This window comes from Gobius niger (assembly GCF_951799975.1).
Source record: "Gobius niger genome assembly, chromosome: 13".
Taxonomy (NCBI): Eukaryota; Metazoa; Chordata; class Actinopteri; order Gobiiformes; family Gobiidae; genus Gobius; species Gobius niger.
This window is the reverse complement of record NC_136864.1, coordinates 8,386,177-8,413,848: the sequence shown is the minus strand read 5'-3', so window position 1 is coordinate 8,413,848 and position 27,672 is coordinate 8,386,177. Positions and strand designations below refer to the sequence as shown.

Sequence of the window (27,672 nt, the reverse complement as noted above, 5' to 3'; positions counted from 1 at the left end):
ATGAGGAGGGGGGGGGGGGGGGTGTAGTGTTTGAGCGACAGAAGTGCAAAGTGCAGCGCTCACCTCAGGGTTATCTCTGATTAAAAATGGACTGGACCTGGACTGGACAAAACCGGGCGATTATAAAGGCGCCAGGATCGGATTAATAAGAAATGGCCTGAACTAAACCAGCTGTAAGACGGGAATAAAAGCGGACTAAACCAGGACAGCAGCTAGTTAAATGTTTTTGATTATCCAAATCTAACAGTGTTTTTTGAAAGCTAAGACCTACAAAAGAGATCATGATCGCATTTTCGTGTCTTTTTTTGTCTATTTTTGCTGCATTTTTAGTGCTTGTTGTGTTTTTGCCACATTTTTGTCACTTTTTGTTGCATTTCCAGTATGTTTTTTGTCGCTCTTTTGACGCTTCTTGTTGCGTTTTTGTCATGTTTTTAGGCCACTTGTTGCTTTTTTTTGGGGGGGGTTTCAATTGTTTCTTAAACTAAAATACAAAAACCTGGCTTCAGCAGTGGTTGTATTAGGCTTCTTTAGGTTTTTCTATCATAGTTTCTGATCCAGCCACGATTAGTTTTCATTTTCATTAGCATGCATCTGCTAGCTTTAGCATGCTATTGCTAGCGCCGCGATCAAAAATGCATTTACGGAGGTTAAAACTAAATCAGCAGTTGGATTCTCCAAGCCCATATTCACATAGATTTAGTTGGTTAAAGTTGTGTTTTTAATGCGTTGAGAGCCAAAACAAGTATCGGTTCAGTATCGGATATTTGTAGCCAATACCTGATATTGTTTTTTTCCCAGTATATTCAATACCAGTATCGGATCAGAGCATCCCTAGTTTTCATCCTCGTTTTTGTCACTGTTTTGATGTGTTTTTTTTTTAAAGATGTTAGATTTAGATAAAGCCAAACTGGAGAGAATGTGCTCGGAGCATGCATTAACCAGTAAGAGGTCAACGCCTTAATTTTCAGTTCATTTAATGCGTTAAAGACTCTTTTAAATGCTCAGTGGAAACCCTGCAGGACGAAGCAAGGACAAAGGTATCGATAGCTAAGACGGAACTAAAAAAAAACTAAACTTGCTCCTTATGGTCAGCCAGAACTAAAACAGGACTAAACCTGGACTAACATAAGACAAATCGAGGACTTAAACATGACCAAACCAGGATTAAACCAGCACCTGAACCTGGGACTGTCTGTCCTGAGTGACAGATCTGCCTAATGCAGCTCGTGCCGGTCTCTGTGAGCTGTATTATTGCCTACTTGTGATGGAGGACACGTTTAATAAGCTTTTTAACAGTGGAACCTGTAAACACCAGACACTAATAATGTCCACATTAAAGGCACTCATTACCGCACACAGGATCAATAAATATGTGATCATGGGATTTACTGTGGAATAATAAAAAAGAAAGAAGCCCATTTTGTTTATAAAACTTTATTTAAAGGAGCAGTGCATCTGAGCTTCAGAAATATGTCAAGTGAATCTTCAGGTTATTTTTAATAAAGTGGGCTCTTTTATCCATTTTCCGTCCACCATGTGGTTCACTAAAGCTGTATGTTTTTCTTGTAATGGTGAAAGTTCTATAATAATTACTTTATAATAAAATAAACACAAAAGAAGGTTGAATAGGCTGCTTAATCACACAATAACAGACCCACTCCATTGCTCTCCATCTTAATAGTGCTCTTTAGTGTTCATTAAAGCAACAGTTTCGCAGTAAATTCCATTCATTTCTCATAACAAAGAAAGAAGAGTGTGTTTTATTGATTTTATTTTGAAGAATTGTAAAATAATATGAATGTTTTCTGAATCAGGGCAAAACCAGACTGCAACTTCACCTGAAAGATATCGTTCTTAAACTATGACATCACTGCAAATGAGCATCGTATTACTATAGCCTACATACAGGAATAAAGGGAACACTGGAGTAATACATATGGGGCGGAGCAGTTCGAATCCCGCAGGTGCACACTGTCACTGTGTCCTTGGGCAAGACACTTCACCCACCCAGTGTCTGTGTACACTGGTGTTTGAATGAGAGTGTGAATAGGTGACTGGTTCCTTGTTGTAAAGCGCTTTGAGAAAGTATCTCCTCAATCATCCAATCAATCCAGTCAATCAAGTTGTATTTCTAAAGTGCTTTATAAAGTGCTGTACACAACAAAAATACAATCTAATCTTTAACATGCCAACACAATGTCAATAAGAAAAGATTAGAAATAGAAAATAAGGGAGCCAGTGCCCTTGTAGCTGTAGGCCAACACTTTAGAAACATTCAGATGCCGAAAACTGTATTGGTGCCAAAGGGCAATTAATTTGTAGCAAACCTCAGAACATTTCACAAACACATCATAGTCACAGTGTGTCAGCCCCAACAGTTCAGACAAAAAGCAGAAGCTCAAGATCAACAATAATTCAAGGACTTTAAAATTCAACACTCCAGTGGCATTAGTTTTCTGAAAAGGTACATAAAAAACACGTCCAGAAGTCATCAGTGGAAACTGAGCAATGAGAGGCCGACCCAAGATACACTAAGCCTCCTTTAGCGCCTATTGTTTATGTCTCTTTGTTTAACTTCAATGATTCTAGAGCAGGTTCTGACAATGTTTCACAGTTTGTTTTCACAGACAAACCCTTGAACCAGCAAACAAATTAAAAAGTTATGGGGTAAATTCAACAATCAAAAGAGCAAAAATACACCGTTAATCTAAAGCTTGACTGTGAATTTATTGGACAGTGAGTTTTGCCCAATGAAGGTTTCTCTTAGTCCTGGCAACTGAACCTCTCATTATGGATGAGAAAGAGCGTGACTTAACCTCTTTTCATTATTTTAGTCTCATAGATTGAATCTTGGCGTTTGGTCACATTTGAGCCCAACCCATTCTGAGTCACTGTGATTTGATTGGCTGCAGAGTTACACTGTAAGTCAGACACCGTGAGTGACAGTAACAGGACACTAAATAGTGAGTCCTTTATTTTCTGTAAAAAGGCTGAGGCCTCATTGCTGTTCAGTCACAGACTGAGAAGTGAAGAAGGAAGTCATGGAGATTCTTCTTTAGAACATTACAAGTCTGCTGGATGTAACAGTAACATATTGACATTCCAATATTCCTTCGTAATAAGTGTGAAAACTCCTGTACATTATTAAAATATTAGTTAATTATTGATTACTCTCATTCTAAAAAAACAAACCCTTGTCATTTGCATCTGCTGTAGAGTCATGTTCCTCTGAGCCGTGGTGCAGCAGGACTGATGTGGACAGACGTTACAGAAGAAGCTCATGAGGTTCATTTCTTTTACACAGTTACTATAGTAACTGTTTTCTTGAAAGTAAAAGTAGATCTACCACAGTCCTGTCCACATCTGCCATGGTCCACCATGACCCACCACCACTCAGAGGAACTGGGACACACATGACTCTCCAGCAGCTACAAGTGACAAGGGTTTGTTTTTTTAGAATGAGAGTATTTAACAATTAAGTAATATTTTAATTATATTGAAGATTTTCACATATTTTTTTCTTTAATTGTAACAATAATTATTCATATATTCTATGTTTTTTACTACATATTTGAGTTTCAGAATATGATCCAGCTGAAGTCTGCAGTTCTGTCTAAAGCAGAATCTCCATGACTTCCTTCTTCACTTCTCAGTCTGTGAGACAAAGAGCACATTGTATCTAACGTCATGTTACTGTCATGGTGTCAGACCTATTCACCTTAATACATACATAGGTCTTATATAGCGCTTTTCAGGAAACACAAAGACGCTTTACAAGTGAGAAGGACTTTAACACCTTATTCCGGAGGCTCACGTGGGCGCCGCCATGAATTGTGCCCGCCCCTTTTCTCCTATGTGTTGACATGGGGCTGGAGAAGTTCACATAAAATCAGTCACTACACGAAAACAAAGCCGTTTTCAGGCCGCACAGAGAAACGGTGCAGTGTTGACATGTCGGTGCAAATGAACATTGGCCATTTTACACAAATCAACCGACTAAACATCAGATTTCAGCGGAGAATATTTTCCCTCGTTCTCCGTTAAAATGAACGGGCTTCAACCGGAAGTGTCTGGCAAACGAGGTGCCGAGACAACGCAAAAAGTGGCAAAAGTGGGCGGGGCGGAATAAGGTGAATAGCCTTACTCTGAAGAATATAAATTCAACTTTACACTGAGAAGGTTGGCAGGGCGCCTCCTTGTGTCAGAGTGCGTCCAACTGCCCAGACCAAAACTGGGTTAAAGAAGTTAAAGCATATACATTTTATAGGTGTAAAGTTGAACGTTATCGAGTCTGAAAACTATTAATTTAGTCGAATAATATCATGCTCCTTTGATAATTGTCCTATCATCTTCACTCTTATGTTTGTTTTCTCTGTATTACCTCAAATGAAATGTCATCCGAGGGTCAGGGAGTCATTTATACTCATTTTGATTAGGCATCATGCTGTAGGAAATTGCTTCACTTACTGTTCCATCATGTGTATAAAAAGCGGCTGTGTTGCTGAACAAACTTTCCACCATAATTGAAACCTCATGCAGAGCCAAGCAAGAACACGTGTAGTAAAGATAAAAAATAAATAAAAAAGCTTCAATGTTCTCTCCTCCACTTAGTTTATGTAGTTAGTGAACATAATCAGGTCCATCGCACCTGAGGCCTCAAAGAGCCGTGTACAACAGAGAGCACTGAGGGCAGGAGCGTTCGTTAAACAAGTCCAGCGCCGAGTTAGAAGCTCGCTAATTGCTACAAGACCTGCACATTTTTGCACCTACGGGTCGTGAATTCAGATGAGAGGGAGAGAGAGCGCGAGTATCGAGCGCCGAGCCGACACGTCAACCCCTGAGATCTGCAAGTTTAAACGCTTTATTTGCATTTTTCAACACGGGCACATTTTATTCCGCGCTACGTCTACCAGAAACAGAAATCATCCAGAGTTACAGACATTGAGCAGAGCTTTATTTGATTTGAACAACTACCGCGCCGTCCCTGGATGTGATACTTTGATTTCTTTCAGATCGTGCAGATGGTATGAACAAAAATGAGGTGTACCCTGGATTTTAAGTTTTCGAAAGCAGTCGAGAAAGTGTCTGTTCTTTGCTTGAGAAGAAAAGCATAAAAAAGGACTCCATGTCCAATTAATGGAAAGTAGTAAAGATTTTAAGATTGAATTGGACAGTTAAATATGTGTGAGACGGAGAATTATGCTGTTGTTATTAAACCAGGTCGACAGGAGACTGGATCTACAGAGTCTGACTGGAAATAGACATACAGAGTTTTTCTCGTCTAACGCAAAGACTATTGTGTTCCATTGTCTGTTGGAAACAAGACGTTCACAACTGCGAAAAAGCAAGTGGAGCAGATTAAAACAGCCTGGCACAATCCTTTTTAAAAAACTAAAGGTTTGCCAATTAAAAGTAATTGGCAATCAGATGACTTTTCCCAACACAGTAATTGTAGATTGGGAGTATTCAGTAGTTGTGTTAAAGCAGTACTGAGTAACTCATGCCCCCAGAGGCCGTAAGCGCCACTGCAGGTGTTGTAGTATGTTGCGTTTTTTTACTCATTAATTGTCCGAGAGAGTAAATACTACACTGACAGAAAAGACAAAGGGAGAGAGGGATATTTCACATCCAATTACACAATTGAGATTACTTTTTTCACTCAAACTTGGCTGTAAATACTGTTTAAGTGGTGCTAGCCCGCAGTTAGCTTTGCCTGTTAGCATGTTAGCTTCTTCTTTGTGATTCCATTAGTGTGTATTGGTGGCTCCGACCCGGTGGCAGTCAAGTTGCAACCGTGGTTTTCTGGCCAGACACACCGGGGGGAGATGAAAGACCATCACATTAACACTTATTACACGTATTACTCCCAGAGGGACTACGGAAAGGATTTATTAAGGCAAACAAGTAACTTAGTGCTGCTTTAATTTAATGGAGTAAATTTCATTGAAAAAGAAAGAAATGGAATAGATTAGTGTTTAGGCATTATAAAGCATTACATCTGACACTCTTCTGCCTGTGGCCTAGGTTGACAGGATTGACAGTGTGCCGGGTTTCCTTCTGTTCATTGTTTGGTTTAGCCCTCATACGTACACATCAGTATTAATGCCCAAAATCTCCTGTTCTGTCAACAATTCTGAGCCAAAACGTAAAATACTTCTTCCTTCCATCTATGGTCAAAAATGTTGTGGAGTAATATAAAACAGCTGTAAAATGCATCAGAATAAAAGCAAAAGAATCCGCCATATAAAGTACTTTTACTTTGCTTTCCACTAACGACTCTAAGCTTGATCCTCTTGTAAACTTTAAACCAGGCTCTGATGGACAGACCTGAACACTGCATAGCGTGGAAACTTAGTGATTAGACTATAAACAAGTACGGGTGCCCCGCTGGGTTAATCAAACAGGCTGCCGCGGCCCCTCCCGGCTGGATGTCAGTCACTGCGAACAACAGCCTTCAGTAATGAGTCCTTATTGGTCCCGGCGTCAGTGGATCGGGGTCTGAAATGAGGCTTGCCATGCTGCGAAAGTCGCTCTTGAAGTTTTCCCTCCTACTGAAACGGATGGCGAAGAACTGCACACACGAGCGTATACAATGGAGACCGCTTCCCTTCTGTAGGGAAGGAGCGCTCCTTGCTTTGTAGACGGTGTGTATGCCAGTAATGAGGCTCGCCTAATATAGTTACCTGGAGGGTATAGGCACAGTCTTAGTTGTGCAGATAATACCTCTGGCGTTCTTGTGTAGTTAATGCTTTTGTGGTGGGGCAGTCCTGTAAGCAAAACATTTTCATAACATCTTCCATATGATTATTCCATGTGTGCTCGACGTTGGATTAGCTCTGTGTCAGTCCTTTTAGCAGGTTAAGACACACTTTATGGTCCCCTGAGGGTGTTTGAATTCAATTCATCTTTTTTATTTGAGCATCTGAGTTCCACAAAGTTCTACACAGGAACAGAGTTCAGCACAGTAAGCAAAGTCAAAGAAAGATACATGCGTAGGTGAATAAGTAAATTAATAACGTGGATATGATGCTCAAAAGGAGTAGGCAGTAGCTTAAGCTTGTTAGCGTCTACCCCCTTTTGTACACTTGAGAAATAGATACATTTGTTTACTATGCATAATCGAGAAGCTATATGGCACATAGTTATTTTGTCCTATTCCGGTGACTATACAATCAGCAATATTTACTGAATTGGCCACCGTTTTGCCATACTAAGATATGTTTGTACCTGAGCTTAGACGAGTCCCTAAAGCGGCCGACCAGCTCTCTCCCCATGATTCTGGCCCAAAACATGACTCCGCCCCCTCCTTACTGACGTCATAGCCTTGTTGGGACATTGTGGCCATTCACCAACTATCCACTACTCCATTGATCTGACCATCCAGGGTTACACGACGTCATCAGTGAACAAGACTGTTTGAAAACGATTCCTCATGTATTTCTGAGCCACTGCAGCCGTTTCTGTTCATCAGCATTCAATTAACCGTTAAGGGGAGGCCCGGATAGAAGGTTTAGGCACAACTGCAGTCTCTGGAGGGTCCTACACCTTGATGTTCGGGAAACTCCAGGGACACCAGCAGCTTCAAATACCTATATGCTGCTTTGTAGCATCTGTTCTCTTAATCTGATGTGTTTGTCTGGCAGAAACCGTCCATATTGTGCCTTTATCTGCACAAACCCGTGTGTTCCATGTGAATCATCCACAAATCTCTTATCAGTACGATGATTACACTTAATCTTTCATGAAATATCGAAGGGTTTCATACCTAGACCAAGGCATTCAATTATTTCACGCTTTTCATCAGCAGAGAGACCCTTTTTCTTTCCCATATTGCTTGAAAATGATGATCTGCTTAATAAACATCCTTTTTCAGTAGTTATCCCCTTAACTGGGCTTAACCTGAAAACTAATTATCCCAGGTCTCTGAGATTAATGTCAGTGATTCAAAGAGCTCTGAGACACAATACCATCCATGAGTTTCATTAAAAAAAAAAGTGTTTTACCTTTTTGACACAAAAATACAATTTGCATAATAATTTGGAACGCAGTGTATATGAAGTTAAGATACACAATTTAGCATTGTTGAGTATCTGGGTATCCATTTTTTTGGGACAACTCTGGCGTAAAACTTGTGTAATTTGCGCTTTCATGGTCTAAAACCGCGTGTGTGTTGCCCGTCATGGCTAGACTGTGAACTACGCTCACAATTTGTTTGTGATCTCGCCCTGGTTTATCCTTGCATTTGCCCTGATTCAGAGCATCTTTTGTCGCCACACGCCTGCGAGCAAGTACAACATTTCCTGATGGGATCTTTCCATGTGTGCCGTATTAGGCTAACTCCCGGGGTGAGTGATAGATGGTGGCACTGGCGAGTGCGCGCAAACACTTGTACTGTAAACTTCCTCTCTTCCTCAGCGCATCAGAGGCCCATAATGCACTCATCGATCACTGCATTTTCCCTTCGTACAAATGAGCGCGGAATAGCACGTCAATTAATCTTAATCTAACACCCACAGAGCCCAGCAAACATCCTGGTATTACTGGAGCTTTCCTCATTTTGGCAACTCCAGTGGGTCTGTGTCGCTTTGTGTTTCTATGACAATCCTGTTTCAGCAAATCCAGAGCTGATAAGAACAGAAGAAAATGTGATTTTAAGATGTGCTAATGGTTTTCTGCCTCTGTTCACATGAAATGCCCAAATTACAATAGATATCTGTTGTAAGATATCTGTCTTAATCTTAGTCTGTAAACGTGTTTCGTACACGTCACCCAAATCAGCTTTCCTGTTCAAAAGTTTGATTTTAAATGGAGTAAGACAATTGAAATCTCCATTTGCAATAATGAACTTACCAAAAAGCAGGGACAGAGTCTCGCTATCTTAAAGGGATGCAAGTTTGTCATTTTATACGCACTACTGCCACCTCAGGTCTTGCGCGTAACTGCAGTCACTATGTTAAGCTCGTGCATGACGGCACTTCGGACCCGAATCCGAATTAACACCTTTTTAAGTGACAGTGCAGGATTTTAGAGGCAGTTATGGTGAACAGGTCTTGGCTCATTCTACACATTAGGAGTGGAGTAGGGGGCGGAAAATACATAATTTTAACATATTCAAACTATGTATAGTCCCTTTAATACTAGGACCAACAATCAATGCAATTTTTAACCTTCCAGCTTACTGCAACAACAATTTTTATTCATATTTTTAAAGCCACGCTGCATAACATTATGGGTCTGATCTTCCGCCTTGTGCAAAGACAGTGTTGCTCCAAACTCAACGCTCATCTTGCCTGTGCACAGCTGTTGCGCTATGTGCCTGAGTCACAAGTGAGAGGGTGTCGCTTATTTAAAAAAAAAATCTCGACTGAGGTGTGGTTTATTTCAAGCAGCTCTGCTTTGGCAGCCTTTCTTCTTTCATTAGCTCTATCACAGGGGTGTCGAACTCGTTTGGTTCCAGGGCTGAAATTCAGCCCCCACGGCGGGTCGCGGGGCCACATATATTGTAAAGGACAGTGGCCTAATAAATAACGAGTTACACTTATTGTGTCTATGTCTATGGTCTGCTCTCAGCCAAAACACAAAAACAAACAAAAGCGTCTGGTTGGAGGAAAAAGGTTGCTCTACATAACATCGCCAGGAACCCTCTCAATGTGCCAGGTCTGGAGCTGGAAGATTTCACATTTGTGCCCCCAAGTTCACGCCATAGTCTGCGTTTAGAAGCACAAGATCAGGCCCAAGGTTTTATGTTGCTTTGTTTTCTACAGATTTTTGCAGTAATGTATCCGAATGAAGCTTTGTTAGAGCTAATATATTGAAATCTGAAGTCAAAGCAAAGTATGCAAATCAGGACTTAAACCTTAAATTACTTCCATGATGAAATTAATGTTGTATTGGATTTTATGAGGGAAACGTTTGGCAGAATGGCTTTAAAGTCAGGCCACCTGGAAGGGACTCCAAAATATACCGCTGAGAACAATCCCCTCGAAGAAAGAGATCACCCAACAGTGACAATAGTTTTACTGAGTATCTCTATTACAATATGGTCCTGGGCGATTAAACACTTTTTGCCCAAACACAAGGCGGAATTTGCATACTTCCCATTTAAGCCTTCTTCGCAGTGAGTGAACACAGTGCTGAATCAGTCTTCTTCACATCGCCTGAGGTCCGTGCGTCCCTCCCCTCCCTCTAATGCTTTCTTATTACAATATGTAAGAAACCGTGGCAGAAAGCACAAGCCAATCCCGCCGCCCTAATTGCAGATTAAAGACGGAGAAGAGCGCGTCCGGCAGAGGAAAATGTCACAACTTTTTTTTCTTTTTTTTCCGTGAAGAATGAATCCGCCATTAGCCCCTCGTCGCGGCCTTGGGAGCAAATGACTGTTTCGAATAGCAGCGGGGGCCGGTAACCATATGGCAAGAGACAGCCACCAAATTGAATAAACAGAGGAGATGTGCGAAAACAAAGCAGCAGGAGTGGCATCGTTAGACAGCGGTGTCCGCGTGAGAGATGCAATGATCGCACGGGCCGTGGGGTCGCGGATCAGCATGGAGACCGCCATAGTTAATTCTTAACACTGTTCAAATCCCTCAAGCTCCGGAGAAAGACATTAGACGAGGATGCACTCTGTAAAAAACTGTTGACTACTGTCGATTAGTTGAGGGAGGGAACGTGTTTGCATTTTTAAAACCTCACTGATTTTATTATGTAGGTTTTTATTGGTGAAAAATACCGTCATTAACATGCGTCTTTACTGTCTGCTTTACCCAAATCTAGAGGCTTCTTGACTGGAGTTTACAGCCTATGGGCCAGTGTAACGCCTCATTTGAAAGCTAAGACCTACAAAAGTGATGGATCTTTTTCCTTGCGTTGTTGGCGTGTTGTTTTCGTTTTTTTGCCACGTTCTTTTTCATCATTTCCTGTTGCTTTTTACAATTTTGCCACTTTTTTTGTTGAGTTTTTGGTTACTTTTTTGCCACACTTTCATCCCTTTTTTGTCACATTTTGTTTCTTTTTGTCATCTGCTCTTGGTTATTGTTGTACTTTGTGCCTTTTATTTGTCACTTTTTGATGTTTTCATTGTTTTCTTCTCATTATTTACTCTATCTTTGTGCTTTTTTCAAGAACCTTTTTGATTTGGGTAATGCCAAACTAGAAAAAAATGTGCTTGGTTCAGGTGGGGGTTAAGAGGTTAAAGCCACACTGCGTAACATTTTATACAATCAATAGGGGAAAAAATAGTATCCTACAGATTTTTTCATAAGTGAATAATACCTGACTTTGACGTAATATGTCATATCACGTAATATGAGATTCTGTAAATAGGTTCTTCTAAATCCACTCTTTGATTACCCACTGTAAAAGAAAAAAAGTATGTTCTGTGTCTAGCTGCTCAGTAGGAGCATGTAGTCTGGGATAATAATAACAATGGCTTCCACTTGTATTACGCTTTACGAGCATGTATTACCAAGTGGTGGTAAGCTGCTGTTTTAGCCACAGCTTCCCTGGGGTAGACTGACAGAAGCGAGGCAACCAGCCTGTGCCATCAGGGGGATCAGGGGTGATTTCTTCAAATACCCGATGGGCGTGATTGACAACAATATGAACCAATCTGAATTAACCAAGCCAGAAATGAGACAAGCGGCGTATTTCAGAAACGAAGATCGTCCAGAAGAGCAGAGGCAAATGTGCACGATCTACAGTATGTCGTATTCGCCACAAAAACGTAAGCATGCAAGGCGTCATTAGCAACTCCGTTCACATTTTAAACGCAGGAGAATTCAACACAAGGAGATGAATCCTCAACATCTACCCAGGTACATTCTTGTCAGCACAGTGTGGTCTGTGATTGGATCGATATAAAACCTTTCAAGATGTAATTGATTGTTTGCAAATGAACAGACACAAAAAGCAGGAGGGTGGCCTGGCAAATGTTTCGTATTGCTGGCAACAGTATAGTCCAAAAATGTTCAAAATAGTCCCTTTAACTATTCATTTTTCAGACTTGATCTCGACCCATTACAAATTCATGATCTTTTCTTCCATCTCGTTTGGTCTCACTAATCAAAAACCTCTTATTATTTTTCTTCATTTGAAGGAAGCAAACGCTCCACTAATGTCACCACATCTCCGTTCAGGCCTTGAAATGCTTGCAAATTCTGAGTTGAAGTTAAAACAAATAAGGCCAATTCTGCAGGATGTCTGACGGCTAAGGTAGAAACAGGAACACTCTAGGAAAACCCAGACACATACAGAAAGTTCCCACATATGCGCCCGGGAATCAAACCTGTGGCTTTCCTCGATGAGAGACGACGCCGCTACCCTCCTAGATATTTGCCGTTTTGCAGTGCACTCTTCATCTCCCTAAGGCTCCAAAGCAAAGACATTAGACACTGAATTAACTACTGTATTCTGCATCTCAAGCTGTTTGCCATCGCTCCCTAATGCGCTTTCTGTCGAGACACATGCGAACCGCTCGGAGTGATAATACGTACCGTTTTTTTCCATTGATCGTGACACAAAGTTTCTCCTTTCTCCCTGGAACTCATCGGAGCAAAGGTCACACGCAGAGGGTCAGCTGTTGTGTGCAGAGTGTCCGGAACAATGGGAGAATCCAACGAGAGGAGGCTGTGACCAAGGCCGACCATTTAAAAGGCTCGCTATTAGTTGCTATTTTTTTTTGCCGTCCGAGCATCGTGCGCACTTTGGTTTGTCCTTGTCGATAGATCTACTGTTGTTGCACAGCCGTCTCAGTGTGAAGGTAAAAGCATTTCCAAAGAGTGCATTAGTGAATGGAGCGGGATAAAGGATCAGTCTACGTTTGCTTTTGTGAGTTTGAAAAGTAAAGTGCCGTTATTCTAAACTAAGTGTACGGCTGGAATGCGTAGATTGACTGCTGCAGCAGCTGGAAATGAACATGAATTTAGAGGCAACGTTTTTAGCGGTAAAGACTGGTGAAGAGGAGGATATACAGGGTTAAGAGCGGTGTTAGCGAGAGGTTGCATGTAGCTGGATGTACAGGCAGGAAGGAAAAATGGAGAAGTGTATTTATATGGAGAAGTGAAAGGCCATGAATTGTAAGGGACATTTTTCTTCTTGTGAGGCAACTGATATCAAGGCAGACTACTGCAAGGCATTGACCATTTGGAATCCATTGGATAGATACAGGCAGCATCTTTGGAATTGTTCATGGTCATGTTCGAAGGGGGGGAAAACGGAACTTTCGCCCATTTCTCCACCATTACTTTAACAAATGCTGAACTCTGATTAAATTGTTTTCTACTAAACAAAGATCCAAAGACATGGAGAGGAGCAAAGTGGGTCAACAGGCCATAAATACTTTTAAAAAAAATGGACAATGCTAACCAGGAATCTAATGGTAGCTTCATGCTATATGTTAACGTTAGCAACGAGTGCTGCTTTTTTTCGCTTCCATTGTCAATCTCTTGTGAAAAAACATCCATATGGGTCCGATTTTGGCTTGACTTTATTGGTGTGTGATCAATATGTTTATAGTCTGCCAGAAAACGGCAACTAAAGAGTGAAAGATTTTGATTCCCATGAGAGCCGAGGCCACGCCCCTTGTGTGATGCATTGCTGTCTTTGGAAACTAAAGTGGATATGCATAAACAAGCATAACGTTATTTTTGGTTCCTCAGCATTGATATTTAATTGTTTTATCATTTGAAATAATGTCTCTATAAGGAGAGGATGCTAAACACATGTGCCCGGGCTGGTGAGGAGTTTTCCTGGAGCTCCCTCCTGAGGCAACAGTGAGAATAACTGCATGGTTAGCAACTTCATTTTGGCGGTGATGAACATACTTTTGGCTAAATGCTCAGAATGGATCTGATGTTCGATTATATGGCCTTTAAAAAATGTGAAGGACAGATTTGGGTTTTACCAACGACGCAATATCACTGAAGAAGTTCAGATCTGGGCGCTAAAGCTGTAGCAGAAGAAACACAGTGAGCAGGATTACATGAGGATTAGTAAAACTGTGTGAATGAAGTGAAATGCTACTGCCACTAATAGAAGAAGAAGAAGAAGATCTTTATTTATATAGCGCCTTTCACAGACATATAGTCACAAAGCGCTTTACATGAGACAATTGTACATTCACTCCACACTCGGTGGTGGTAAACTACGTTTGTAGCTTCAGTTTCCCCTGGGGGAGACTGTCAGAGGCGCTTTCGCGACTACACACGTCTGCGCCAACGGACCCTCTGACCACCACCATACATTCACTCACACACACCATTCATCCTGGCCTATTGTGCATGTTTTTAGTGGTAGGGGAAACCTACGCAGACACGGGGAGAACATGCAAACTCCACACAGAAAGGCCCGTCCAGGTGGGAATCGAACCCGGACCTTCTAGCTGTGAAGCGAGAGCACTAACCGCTGCGCTACCGTGCCGTGTAATGTGTTTATGTATATGTTTAAAGACTGTAAACACATCCTGTATTGTATTATTCTGTCTTTCTTTCTATGATATTTTGTAATCATCTGAGACACGTATAAATAAAAAAAAAAAAGGAAATTCTTAACATCCTATCTTATCTTCCTCACGTCACGAAAAGTCCTGATAATTTTAATTCCTCTACAGACAATCCAATCCCTTTCCTCGTGCATAATGATTCCACCGTGTATTGTGAAATTTACAGATGTAGTTTTGTTTTGCATAATCTTATCCACAGCAGACAGGTACTTAGCCCAGAAGAGCCTCATAAGAACGCGACAAAGACGCTTTTCAAATTAAAAAGAGCATTGTGTGGCTAAGTCCCTCCGCGTTTAATCCGAGCGTAAGCTTTAATGTCGTTTGATCGGGAGCAGATTGCAGGCATGCGGCTCCAAGTGGGTCAATAAAAGCAGGTTGACTTTTCCAGTTCACGTGTCTCTAATCTCGCCGCGCCTGAATCCTATAGCAGCTAATTTTAAATCATCACAGCCTCTGATGTATTTGGGTTATAGTGTCACACCTTTCCCTTAGTCGCATAAATTTATACATACGGCCTGGAAACGCATCTGCAACCTAATATTAACTTAACATGGCCATAGTCTGGGGCATCAGCTGCATCTCTGCATCACGCTACTGGCTCTCGTAAGACATATACTGCACGATACATTTTCATTAGTTTCGTGTTCATTTGGATTGTAGCTTCAACATTTCATTTTGAGTGACAGTGCTGGATTTTAGAGGCAGGTCTGAACTCATTCTATACCTTAGGACATTTCTGGAACATGAAGGAGGAGGAAAATGCATCATTTTAACATGTTTAAACCCCTGATAGTCCCTTTAAGAAAGAACACAAGGCTGCCATCAGAGACCATTCTCAGTGCTGCTTGAACTAAACCATGCCTCAGTCGACCTCCTCTCTTTTTATAACTCTCGCAAGTGGCGCAGGCACATAGCACAACAGCTGCGCCACTCGGAAGATAACCATCGCGTTTAGAGTTGGCACTGTCCTTGCGCCAGGCACAAGATCTGGCCCATGAAGTGAAATATCCCAAAACTTCATGTCCACTTTGAATGTTGTTCCTCGCACTTTCATCTGAACTGTAACTTATTTGTCTTTTCTCTGAAGGAAACTGGCCAAGAAGCGCAAGGAGACTCTGAACAGCACGCGGCAGGAGATGACGGTGATGGTGAACTCTATGGACAAGAGCTACACGGAGCAGGGCACCAACTGCGACGAGGCCCTCTCCTTCATGGACACCCACACCACCAGCCACACCACCAGCCACAGCACCAGCCACACCACGAGCCACACGAGCCACAGCCTCAACGCCCGCAGCGAGGCAGCCCTGACGCTCAACACGCGCAGCGAATGTGCCCTCACGCTCAACGGAAGAGGTAACGGACCAATGACGTCTACAGGCATTAGCTGGTTAGCTCTTAAAAAACAAACCTATGTGTGTAAGTGATGACAGACCTCTAAAGACAGGACACAGGAGAGAAGAAAGAACACTCTTTATTACTCTGGTGACAATCAGCGCACGTTGGGAATACCTTGTAATACATTTATTTTTGCTTCCATAGAGTATAATAATACAACCACTGTGCATTATAACTTAAGAAAATCTAAATCATTTCAATATTCGATAACTCTCTTGAATATTCTGATAGCAACATTATTGCGCTATTTGCCTAATAGTTTTAAAACAGTAGGTTGTTTTCCAGCAAGAAAATCGGGACCAAATCAATGCTGAAATGGAACTAAACTAGAAAAGTCGTGATAAAAACTGACCTTTAATCGAATAATGTGTAAATCTTTGCCAGATGGAAGACCTTTTTTTGCGATGTATCATTATGTCACCTATTACTGCGATAATGATAATTTTGCGATTTATTGTGCTGCCTTAATTCGGAGCAGTTTTGCCCAGAAGTGAGTTTGTATAAGAGTATGGGTAGTTTTCACTTTGATTTCTCTGACTCCTCAAGTATGAGTTTGAAGCAGAACTAAGTAACTCATGCCCCTAGAGGCCATAAGCGCCACTGCAGGTGTCGTAGCATGTAGCATTGTCCGTGAGAGTAAATACTACGCTGACAGAAAAGACAAAGGGAGAGAGGGATATTGTACATCCAATAACACAATGGAGATCATTTTTTTCATTCAAACTTGGCTGTAAATACTGTTTAAGTGGCGCGAGCACGCAGTTAGCTTTGTCCGTTAGCCTATTAGCTTCTTCTTTGTGATTCCATTAGTGTGTATTGGGGCCCCGGCTCAGTGCAGGGAAAGTTGCAAGTGTGGTTTTCTGGCCAGAGACACCAGGGGAAAATGAAAATACCCCCCCAATCATCCCATCAACACTTGTATTACCCCCAGAGTGACTACGAAAAGGATTTATTAAGGTAAACAAGTTACTTAGTTCTGCTTTAATAACTATTTTTGAACCATTTCCTAGTGTTTCCTACCCTGGCAATGGCATTATTATTGCACAATTTTAGTGTTTATTGCTGCCTTGCGTTTCAAAAAACATCCTGGTCACCTTGACATTCAGCACCACAGCGCCCCCATGCTGCCATTGTTGTTTACAGACTCAATACTTCTCTATAAGAAGCTATTGTCGTGATAGTAATCCATTCATTTCGATCGCCTCAGGTTAGACTTAATGCTCACGTTGACCGACAGCTCTCCTCTGTCTGCTCTTGGGGTCCTGACCCAGTTTAATCCCGGTTCCAAACCATCAGATTAACACGCCACGGCGGCACAAACCTCGTCTCCCCGCCCTGCAGGGGAGCGGACCCCGAGATTCCCCGACCTCGATTAACTGTCTGCTGGTGTGGACGTCCAAATCTGCCACTGTCTGTCAACACAAATGAGCTAAATGCATTACTCCTGACCCGAGTCCATTAAAGCTGGTCCATCTTGGCGCGGCTAAGCTCTCACCGGTTTTTCTGGTGACCTTATATGCCTGTCAATAGTGTCACAGCGGGGGCTTAAAACATCACGCCGCGGATTAAGCGGCAGGACGAGCAGTTTTAGCGAAGAAATCATGATTGTGGTAAGAAAAGAGCCACATGACCCATTCACGGTGATGGTGTGATACAATGTTCTGGCAGCGATGAGCCATTACATTTTAATAAAGAGAAGGTAAATAGAGGAAACGGTAAATTAACCAAGCCTTTTAATGGGACACAATGGGTGCAAAATAATATTGTTTAACGAAAAAGCGCCAAACTATTGTCCTGCTGTTTGATCAAAACGGGAAAATGTCATGCTGCTTGTGAGGTAACTGCTGTTGTGATGCTGGGTTATACAAAAACAGTTGTATTATATCTTATTAAGGCAAAATTTAAGATCTATGTAGTTCCACTCATCAGGTTACACAATTACAGGAAATGTTGCTTTAATGTTACTACATAATTAGAAAAAACGTAATATACTAATTCAGGGTTTCCGCGGAGCATTGAAAAGCATTAGCCTCTTAAACCCCACGTGAACTGAGCACATTTTCTCTAGTTTGGCTTTACCTGAATCTAAAAGCTTCTTGAAAAAAATGCAACAAAACTGAGATAAAAAATGAAGATTAAAATGCAACAAAAGAGCAACAAAAACGTGACAATAACGCAACCAAAAAAGTGACAAAAAATGCGATGAAAACGGGACAAGAAAGCCACAAAAGAGCAACAAAAGCAATGAAAAAAGTGTTACAAAAAAGGCTGCGACGACACGGCAACAAGGCAAGGAACAAGATCTGATTAGCTCAGTTTTGTAGGTCTTAGCTTTCAAATGAGGCGTTACACTGGCCTATAGGCTGTAAACATTTATATTTGGGTAAAACTGAATTGGATAAAATGCACTTAAGAGGTTAAATGTTGGAATTAAGGGCTTAAAAGTCATTGAAAAGCACTACATTCGATTCAGACTTAAAGTGATAGTCTGTAAGTTTCAATATTTTACAAACTTAATAGATTGTGTATAATTGACCGCCTGGATCTGAAATGTGAGGTAACAAAAGTTTGATTAAATAATAGTATTTTTTCAAAAGCCCCTCGCTTTGCTGATTTCAGACACTAATCAGAATCAGCGGGATACCACTTCGACCAATGAGATGAACTTTCCTGTGTCTGGTCCAATCAGGAAAGAAGGGGGAGGAGCTTGATCGTTTACTTTCTAAATTCTGTTCCTGCTCTCCTCCTTTTGCAAACTAAGAAGTGCTTTCTGGTTAAAGAGGGGAGGAATTTCACTCCATCTCTCCTCACTTTGCAAACTTACAGACTATCACTTTAAACATTTTTTAGAACCCACAACAATGACATCCCTCAACTGTTTTTACTGCGTACATTCATCAACAACATAAACACTTAAAGGTCTTTGATTGAATGTTTACAAATCTCACGAAGTGAAATATGCCAAGATGTGTTGCATTTCTGGCATTTAAAGTGTAGTATTTAGGCATTAAAACTTGCTGCCAATTGTAGAAACCCTATAAATTATTTAAGTGATAGTCTGTAAGTTTGCAAAGTGAGGAGAGATAGAGTGAAAGTAGACACATTCCTCCCCTCTTGAACCAGAAAGCAACTCCTCGTTTGCAAAATGAGTAGAGCAGGACAGAATGTTCAAAAGGAAACGATCAAGCTCCCGCCCCTTCTCTCCTGATTGGTCCTGACAGGCCGCTTCACAGGGAAAGCTCGTGTCATTGGTCAAAGTGATATCCCGCGGTTTCTGATTACTGTCTGAAATCAGCAAAGGGAGGGACTGTAGAGAAGTTATTATTATTTGATATTACTTATGTTACCTCAAATTTAAGACCCAGGCGCTATACTCTATGTAAGAATTGTGTCGATCTTCCAGCCAATAATTCTGGCACTATCTCGTGAACTGTATTTCCCCCAGAAAAGATTATCTGTCGCTTGTCTCTTTTAAGAGCTCAGCGTTATCTGTGGCGTCCCAGTGTGTTCACAGCGGGCCTCGGCGTCGCTCCCTGCGCCTCGCCGGACACATCGGGACAACTGATATGTGGTATTGATCTTTCTTCGGATTACTGATATGTGGTGTTATTGATCTGTGTCCATCTGCAGCCGCGGGGTCGTCTCCCTCCTCCTTCACGCTGCCCAAAGCCAACACCATGAGCTCCTCCATGCCCAGCAACTCCTACTACCCAGGTTACCACAACATGTCTCTATGAAGAGCTGTGCATGGCAGAGGGGGGGGGGGGCGGCATTCTGGGAGAGTGGTTCTCAAACTCCACACACTGGACGGAATGATTATGAATGAACTGGGATTACGCCAGACCAAAACTGAGCTAGGACTAAACTGTAGGACTACATCACCAACCCAATAATCTCTTGTCAGGAGGACAGACAGACAGACAGACAGACAGACAGACAGACAGACAGACAGACAGACAGACAGACAGACAGACAGACAGACAGACAGACAGACAGACAGACAGACAGACAGACAGACAGACAGACAGACAGACAGACAGACAGACAGACAGACAGACAGACAGACAGACAGACAGACAGACAGACAGACAGACAGACAGACAGACAGACAGGAAGGATATATTTCCCTCTTTCTTTCTTTCTTTCTTTCTTTGCTTCTTTCCCTCTTTCTTTCCTTCCTTCTTTCTTTCCCTCTTTCTTTCTTTCCTTCCTTCCTTTCCTTTATTCTTTCTTTGCTTCCTTCTTTTCTTCTTCCTTTCTTCTTTCCCTCTTTCTTTCCTTCTTTCTTTTTCTTTCTCTCTTTCTGTCCTTCCTTTTCTTCCTTAATTTATTCTTCCTTCCTTTCCTTTTTTCCTTCTTTTCTTCCTTCCTTCCTTCCTTCCTTCCTTCCTTCTTTCCCTCTTTCTTTCTTCCTTTCTTTCTTTCTTTCTTTCTTTTCTTCCTTCATTTCTTCCTTCTTTGTTTCTTTCTTCCATTCTTTTTTTGCTTCCTTCTTTCCTTCCTTCTTTTCGTCTTCCTTTCTTCTTTCCCTCTTTCTTTCTTTCTTTCTTTCTTTTCTTCCTTCATTTCTTCCTTCTTTGTTTCTTTCTTTCTTTCATTCTTTTTTTGCTTCCTTCTTTCTTTCTTTCTTTCTTTCTGTCTGTCCTTCCATTTCTTCCTTAATTTATTCTTTCCTTCCCTCCTTCTTTCCCTCTTTCTTTCCTCTTTCTTTCTTTCCCTCTTTCTTTCCTTCCTTCTCCTTTCTGTATTTCTTTCATTCTTTCTTTCCTCCTTTCCACATTAGGCAAACAGCTGCAATAACCCTCTGCTTTAACCATTTAGTTGCGTTTAGGCTTCATTGACAGTGAAGTGAAACTCAAAAGTAAAGCATCGTTTTTTTCTACAACAGTCACTTCAGCCTCTAGTGCTGCTGCTGTAGTAAAATTGCTAAAGGTCTTAGGGTTGTGTCGGTTTTCTGTAACTTTTGTACAGAGGGAAATGCAAGGGCTTGTGGGTGGACCGAGTGTCGACTTGCCCCTCAGACAGAGATTCAGCTGCTGAGAAGCCTCCTTAAAGCTAAACCAGGACTAAAAGAAAACTAGACCAGAACTACTTGAACTCAAAACTACATGATGCCACTGTTTGAGAACCACTACCCAAATGCTGATACTTAACTACTGTCATCTATTTGCTCTAAAGATTGAAATATCCATGAAAATGATTTGTGCTGTGATAAAGATAATAACAGGCTCGATATAAAATGGCTGTACTTTAACAGTTGGATAGAAACAAGCACATTAATTTTCCAACAGCTTTTTTACGCGCCGCTATAACCACCGTAATTTTATTTTTGCAATGATGAAATCTGAGCGTTTTCGTGCAAATATGGATTCTCAAATTACCCCAGTAATTGCATGTCTTCTGTAGTCAGATCACAGCTCATTGATTAGACGGGGAAAAGGGCAACCCGATCTCTCATTATCTTCCACTGACTGAGTAATGCTTTTTACTGGGAAGTTTGCAGAGAGTGTGAGGACTGTGTAGGAGCAGCATAGTCACGTACGTTCAAAGGCAGAGATCTTCAACCTGTGAGCTACTTTTAAGGGAATAAAAGCACAGAGTGGCTTAGGCTTTGAATATACTGCACTGTTCATGTAGATAAAGCTATTGTTAGTCCAAACCTGTTTACTTTTTGATACAAGCACTAAATTTGGTGTAAATAACTTGGCCTCTCAAGGTCAAAGAAATGAAGGAAGCCTTTGGAGAGATTCTTGGAAAGGGGAAGTTCCCACGCCAGAGGTTGGTAGTGTTGGGACAAAATATCGTTTTGCAATATATCGCAATACTTCTTTGTTCTGATACATGTATCGGAAATGATGTATCGCAATACTTCTGATACTCAACTCGGTTCTAGAAAACAAATATACAAATGGTTTTGACTTAAAGATAGTTTGGTTAAATCCAGATTTGGTGCCGATTGGTTTCCAAAAAAAAACAAGACTTGTAAAATGCTTCTGCCAATTGTTCAAAATGTCAATCAATATCAGACTGATTTAATGATGATTGATGAAAGATTTAAAAAAAAAAAAAGTATTTTACTCATAGTTATTGGTTGAAAAAAACACAGTTTGCTCTTTTTCAATCATAATGAAAAAGAAAGTACCAAAATGACATACCCCAGTTCTTTTGTGGTTGTTGTAGAGAAGGTTCGGTAATCTAAAACGTAAAGCGGCCCATTCCTCTTGATCATAAACTTTTGATCAGGGTCATTTTTGGTACTTTCTTTTTTCATAATGATTTAAAAAGAGCAAACTCTGTTTTTTCACCACAAATGGCTTTGTGTTATCTTTCATATTCTTTAAAAACAGTTCTGTCAGGGTATGTAAACTGTATTTTAAATGTATACATTTCGGAAACTCCACTTGCGCTTTCTTGTTAAGTTCATTCGGGGTAAAATGTGGCAGTTTGCTAAAATTCAAAACAATGCATTTAATAGAATATATTGAATCACAATATGTATCATATCGGGCCCTCAGTATCGTGATATTGGATTGTGACTAAAGTGTATCGTGCCAGCCCTACAGGTTGGAGACTCCCGGTAAAAGCTACACATATTTTTTTCAATTAGATTCTTGCGGAGATTCAACCATTTAGAAAACAATGGTGGTGGAGCAAAATTTACTATTTTAAAATGTCATTATTTGTAAGTGTACCCTGAGTCTTTGAATGGGTTGGTGGAGTGTAAAAGAGATCCCGATGACAAAGAAAAAAGTCATACTGTACAATTATGTTGCTTTACTAACTGTATCTATTTGCTACCTCTCTCTCTCTGTCTCTCTGTCTCTCTCTCCTCCCTCAACTTCACTTTTCTGCCGGTTTGAGCAGATCCCTTTGTACCAACGGCTATTTTAGGTGAGACACACATCTTTTTTTCTTTGCGGTTGATTCTCTCTTTAAAAGCTTTAGTACATGCCAATGATAAGACCAGGACAAACCTGTGAGCACAAAGTAAGAATTTATTTTCCCATCTTCTTCGGTTTTGTTGCCTCTTTTATTTTTTTATTTTTTTACTAAAATGGCTTCCTCACTTCCATACCTGCCTGCTGCTTCTCCCCCCCCCCCCTCTCCTCTCCTCTTCCTCCGCTGTTACCCTTCGTCCCGCCCCCCTCCCCTCCGTACCCCGTCCCGTCCAAACGAGGGGCTGTCCTGGGCTGAGGCTGGCTTCGCTCCATCCCATGCACATCGGTGTCGTGCGTGACGTCATGTGACCTGTCATGTGCATGGACCACATGTGGAGTGTGTGGAGGAGTGCAGGGGCAGGGCACCGGGGGCAGTCACCACAACACAACATCACAGGCCCCAAAAGCCCCTTATTCCCCTGAGTGTAGCTCATTGTACCAGAATAATAGGTTTGCTGTTAATGGATTGCTCTTATGGCAACATACTTTTTAACTAAATGTACTATGACCCAAAAAAAGACTGAATTAAGTCCTTAAATGTTATTAAAAAGCATATAAATAAATAAGTGAATGTCCAGAACATATTCAGCTGCAGTTTTGGCTGACATTGTTGTTTTACTGAAGTTGTTTTTGGAATATTGTTATTCCCTCTCATTCCTCTTATCTGTTTGATGGAATATTTGCAAATCTTAAGAAATTAAAGAGACTTGTTCATGCTTGTGGAGCCATTTAAATTCTCTGTCAAAGGAACAGGTCTGAGCTTTGTTCATGTGGGAGAAGCTCCGTTAAAGCAGAGGACCTTGATTGAATCTGATCATAATAAATATTATAGATGCAAAATTTGTATTAAATTTAGTCGACAACATTTGCATTTGCAGAATTTTTTGACTTATTCTCGACTAAAATTAAATTCTGTTTTCGTCAAAACTAAATTACAGTATGTTGTCAAAATTAACACTGCTACCAGCTTTTTTTTAACCCTGAATTCAAGTAAGGGCTAATTGATGGGGCTGGAGAATGTATTTAGGTTTGAGTTCTCATGCATTCACGCTTCTAGAAGTGAAAGAACCTCTGATACTTTGCTAGGACTAAATGGCAGCATAAACCTCTAGTGCTGTGGTTCTCACCTGGTGCACTTACGCTCATAATATCAATACAAGTAAAATAATGAGAAGTTCTTGTAGTGTCAAAGTAGTAGTAATTGGAGTGTTTATCATCGCTCTGTTGATTCCTGGAATAATTGGATGACCCTGACAGTATGTTCTTATAGCCAGACCTGTGTGTTTATTTCACACCTTGACAGTTTCGGCTGCTTCCACGGCCTTCCTCAAAAGTGTCATGTGATGTTGCTTTGACATATCTGGCCTACCAAGCACTGTCTTCCTGCTTGTAACTGGTTGAGGAGGTATGAAATAAACACAGAGGCCTGGCTATAACAGGTCATCTGATGTCTTTGCTATCAGATGACCGAATGAACCTGATTAGACCCGAGCCACCTGTTTAGAACCACTGCCCTAAAGAACCAAACTCTCCCTTTGACACTTTGGAGTAGGAAGCCCTGATTTAGACCAGCACATTAATTGTTGCCTCAACCTTTTTTCCATACTGAGATATGTTCTTACCTGAGGTTAGACGAGTTAATGCGTACCAGTCTGGTCTTTACACGTGAGCTCAGTCACGCAAAAAGACCAAAGATGTTGTTAGCATTTAGCCTCTCCTCCTCTCCTCTATGGGGCCAAACAGGGGTGAAGGTAAAAGCGACCAAGCTCTTAGTAGTTACACGATTTTCTAAGCAGATAAAAAGGGGAACTATATTGTAAGGCGTAATAACACCTTAGGAGCGCTTAGACGTCCATGCAGTAATACCTTCACTCCTATAGAATTCTCTGCATGGACATCGAAGAGCTTCTAAGGTGTTATTACGCCTTATATTATAGTACCCCTGTTTAATTTTGTGTAATTATACTTGGATCGATAGAGCTTGGTCGCTTCTAACTTCACCCAGTTTGGCTCCAAAGAGGAGAGGAGGAGAGGCTAAATGCTAACAACATCTTTGGTCTTTTTGTTTGACTGAGCTCACGCGTAAAGACCAGACAGGTACACATCAACTCGTCTAAGCTCAGGTAAGAACATATCTCAGTATGGAAAAACGGTGGCCTGTTCCTTTAAGGACAGTTTAATTATTCATCAAAATCTCAAAAATAGTTAACTCCTATTTTGTTGCCAAAAGACTCCATCCCGTGTGCTGCCCCCCGCCCCGCTCCTCTTTCCTCACGTACACATTAACCCCTCCCTCCCCCCTCCCAAAACAACAACAACCTTTTCTATTATTCTTTTTAATGTTGGCGTCTCGTGCCTTTGGCTAACCGCTACTGACCTACTTACTCATTACGCTAGGATCGCTTGACAGTGTTTACCCACGCTGCCGGAGCGATAAAACAGACTTACAAAACACATTTTCTCCTCCTTTTTAATAATTAGTGGCCCATGTAACACGGGAACCTTATAGCGTGTGTGCCGTCTTTATCTGTTAACGCCGTCACTAAGTGGGGCAAACCCGACAACCGAGCAAGCCCTGTACGAGTTAATTTAATGAGCGACTCTTCCCGTCTCACCACTGGCTAAATTCTTAACCGCGAGAGTCGCAGCTAAAGCGTGTTTTTTTTTATTCTTTTTTTTCCACATTAGCGCAACTCAAAACAACATCTTTCATCACAGCTGCGTGCGACGCCAGTGCCACGTGTAACGGAGCGAGAAATAATTATGCCGACGTTGCATCATGACGGGCAGAAACGCTTTTGGCGGTGACAGTCGCAGTGTAGAGGTCAGAGGTCGAATCTGATTGGAAGGGAAAAAAAGACTTTCATCAAGTAATTTTCATCAAGTCGAAAACAAGACAATTTCGCATCAATTAAACAAGGGGTGTCAGAACTTGTTTGTCATCGAGGGGCCGCATAGTGACGTTTTTACAGCATGGGTGACCGTCGATCGTTGGTCAATCCATTTAAGGGAGTTTTAAACTGTTCCCCACACTTTTCGTCTGGCTTTAAACCGTATTGACAGCTCTGTCGCTTAAGAAAATGTTATGAATTGTGTGTAATCATTAAAGGGATGTTTCAGGATTCTTAACATAGGGCCTCATTTCCTAGTTATCCAAAATGTTGTTGATTTCTGGAGATTTTTTTTTCTTCTTTAAATCATGCAGTCCCTATATTTGAAGAGTTTAGTGGTGCTAGGCTAGTGCTAGGCTAGCGCATGTCTATGGTAACTAGTAGCCTGCATTAAAACCTCTTCAAAATCATGGGGTCGTCCTCCAAACGTTGCCATATATGATTTGTAAAAAGCTCCTTTGTTGAATTCCACATGTAGTAATGCCGGCTGCAGGCAAACAACTGTAAACGACTGTAGATACGGTAACAGAGCAGATCACTCCGCCGCTGCGCAGCTTAGAACCAGGAAGCTGATGCAGCTCAAATATAAGTTGTTTTTAAATGCAAGATGGTTTTATTTCAAAAAAGTATTCAGTCAACACGGACATTTATATGGGTAGTCTGGTGTTATAAGTGATTTTTCCTCAGGTGCACTGCGCTTGGGTCAGACTGTTTTAATGCAGGCTACTAGTTACCATAGACATGCACTAGCCTAGCACTAGCCTAGCACCACTGAACTCTTCAAATATAAGGACTGCATGAATTAAAAATATATAAATCTCCAGAAATCAACAACGCTCTGGATAACTAGGAAATGAGGCTCTATGTCAAAAATCCTGAACTATCCCTTTAAAGTATCATCTCTAGTGGCAATTCAAAATGCCACCAAAAACTGTTCCCAAGACATCCCCTGAATTGAACTTTAAAGTTGTCCGAATTATATAATCACCATTATTTCCCCTTGAATTCCATAACCTCCGTGTTTTCTTGATTTTGTCTTGCACTGTTGGAATTCCCCCATCCATCCACTCAACATCCCCCTCTTTGACTATTAGGCTACGACTATTGCCATTATTATTATTATTATCATTACGACTATTTGAGGCATGTGATCTTGCCCTTTTATAGCTTTTAAACGTTAAAAAAAACAAAAACGTTGCCAGGTTTTGCTGTAATTGTTGCTTATCCCCTCTCTTCCTCTCTCTGTCTCTCTTTCTCTACACACATAACCTCTTATGTATCTGCTATCTAAAAAGTGCCCATTACTGGTAAGTCCTCCCAACTTGGACATTGATTTTTTTGGGTTGGGGGAAGGAGGTGTATTTTTTTTGTTTTTGTTTTTTTTTGTCAAATCAGAAGCCGAAATCACCGCTTCTGACATGGTCCATAAACATCACACATTATATGCACATTTATTTCTTTGCATGACAATGTCTTCATCTACACCACCACCCGATATTGTGCTACCACTGTTAGCCTAGCATGGTCAAAGATACCGCGCCCTGCCATCGCAACATCCATGCATCGCTCTCCCTTCTTTCTCCCATCTTTTGCTTCCCTTTCTACTAGCTGTTGTTTTTGTACTTTCTTTTTTTTACTGAATGTTTTTTCGATGCCGCCTGCCGTTGCTACATGCCCACCCGACCATGCGCCACGCTCTGTTTCTCTCTCTCCTCACATCTTCTTCCATGTTGTTTTTTGGGCACCCTCCATTGTCCGCTAAGCATCTGTGCCTGGAGTCTGCCACTGACCGGATTAAAGCGTAGCAAAAAGACAAGAGCGGGCGCTGCCGCCACATATCGGTCCACTGTCCAGATGACGCGTCGAGCTGCCAGGAAATGACCAGAAATATTGTTGTTTTTCTCGCGGAAGCCTGTGGCCAGTCGCTGTGTGTTGGTTTCTCACGCCG

The 27,672-nt window shown here is 41.3% G+C and overlaps 1 protein-coding gene across 6 annotated transcripts in view; it reads left to right on the top strand.

The window, feature by feature from the left end:
- Nucleotides 1-27,672, top strand: part of LOC306972937 (receptor-type tyrosine-protein phosphatase mu) — a 373,633-nt gene that overhangs the window by 255,734 nt on the left and 90,227 nt on the right. For 3 of the 6 annotated variants that reach the window (XM_079569664.1, XM_079569663.1, XM_079569667.1), the window contains 4 exons: nucleotides 15,585-15,853; nucleotides 19,526-19,609; nucleotides 22,760-22,786; nucleotides 27,020-27,033. In XM_079569664.1, coding sequence (XP_079425790.1) covers nucleotides 15,585-15,853; nucleotides 19,526-19,609; nucleotides 22,760-22,786; nucleotides 27,020-27,033 — 394 coding nt within the window. The remainder of the gene's footprint in view (nucleotides 1-15,584; nucleotides 15,854-19,525; nucleotides 19,610-22,759; nucleotides 22,787-27,019; nucleotides 27,034-27,672) is intronic. The other 3 variants (XM_079569666.1, XM_079569668.1, XM_079569665.1) reach the window with 2 other exon arrangements.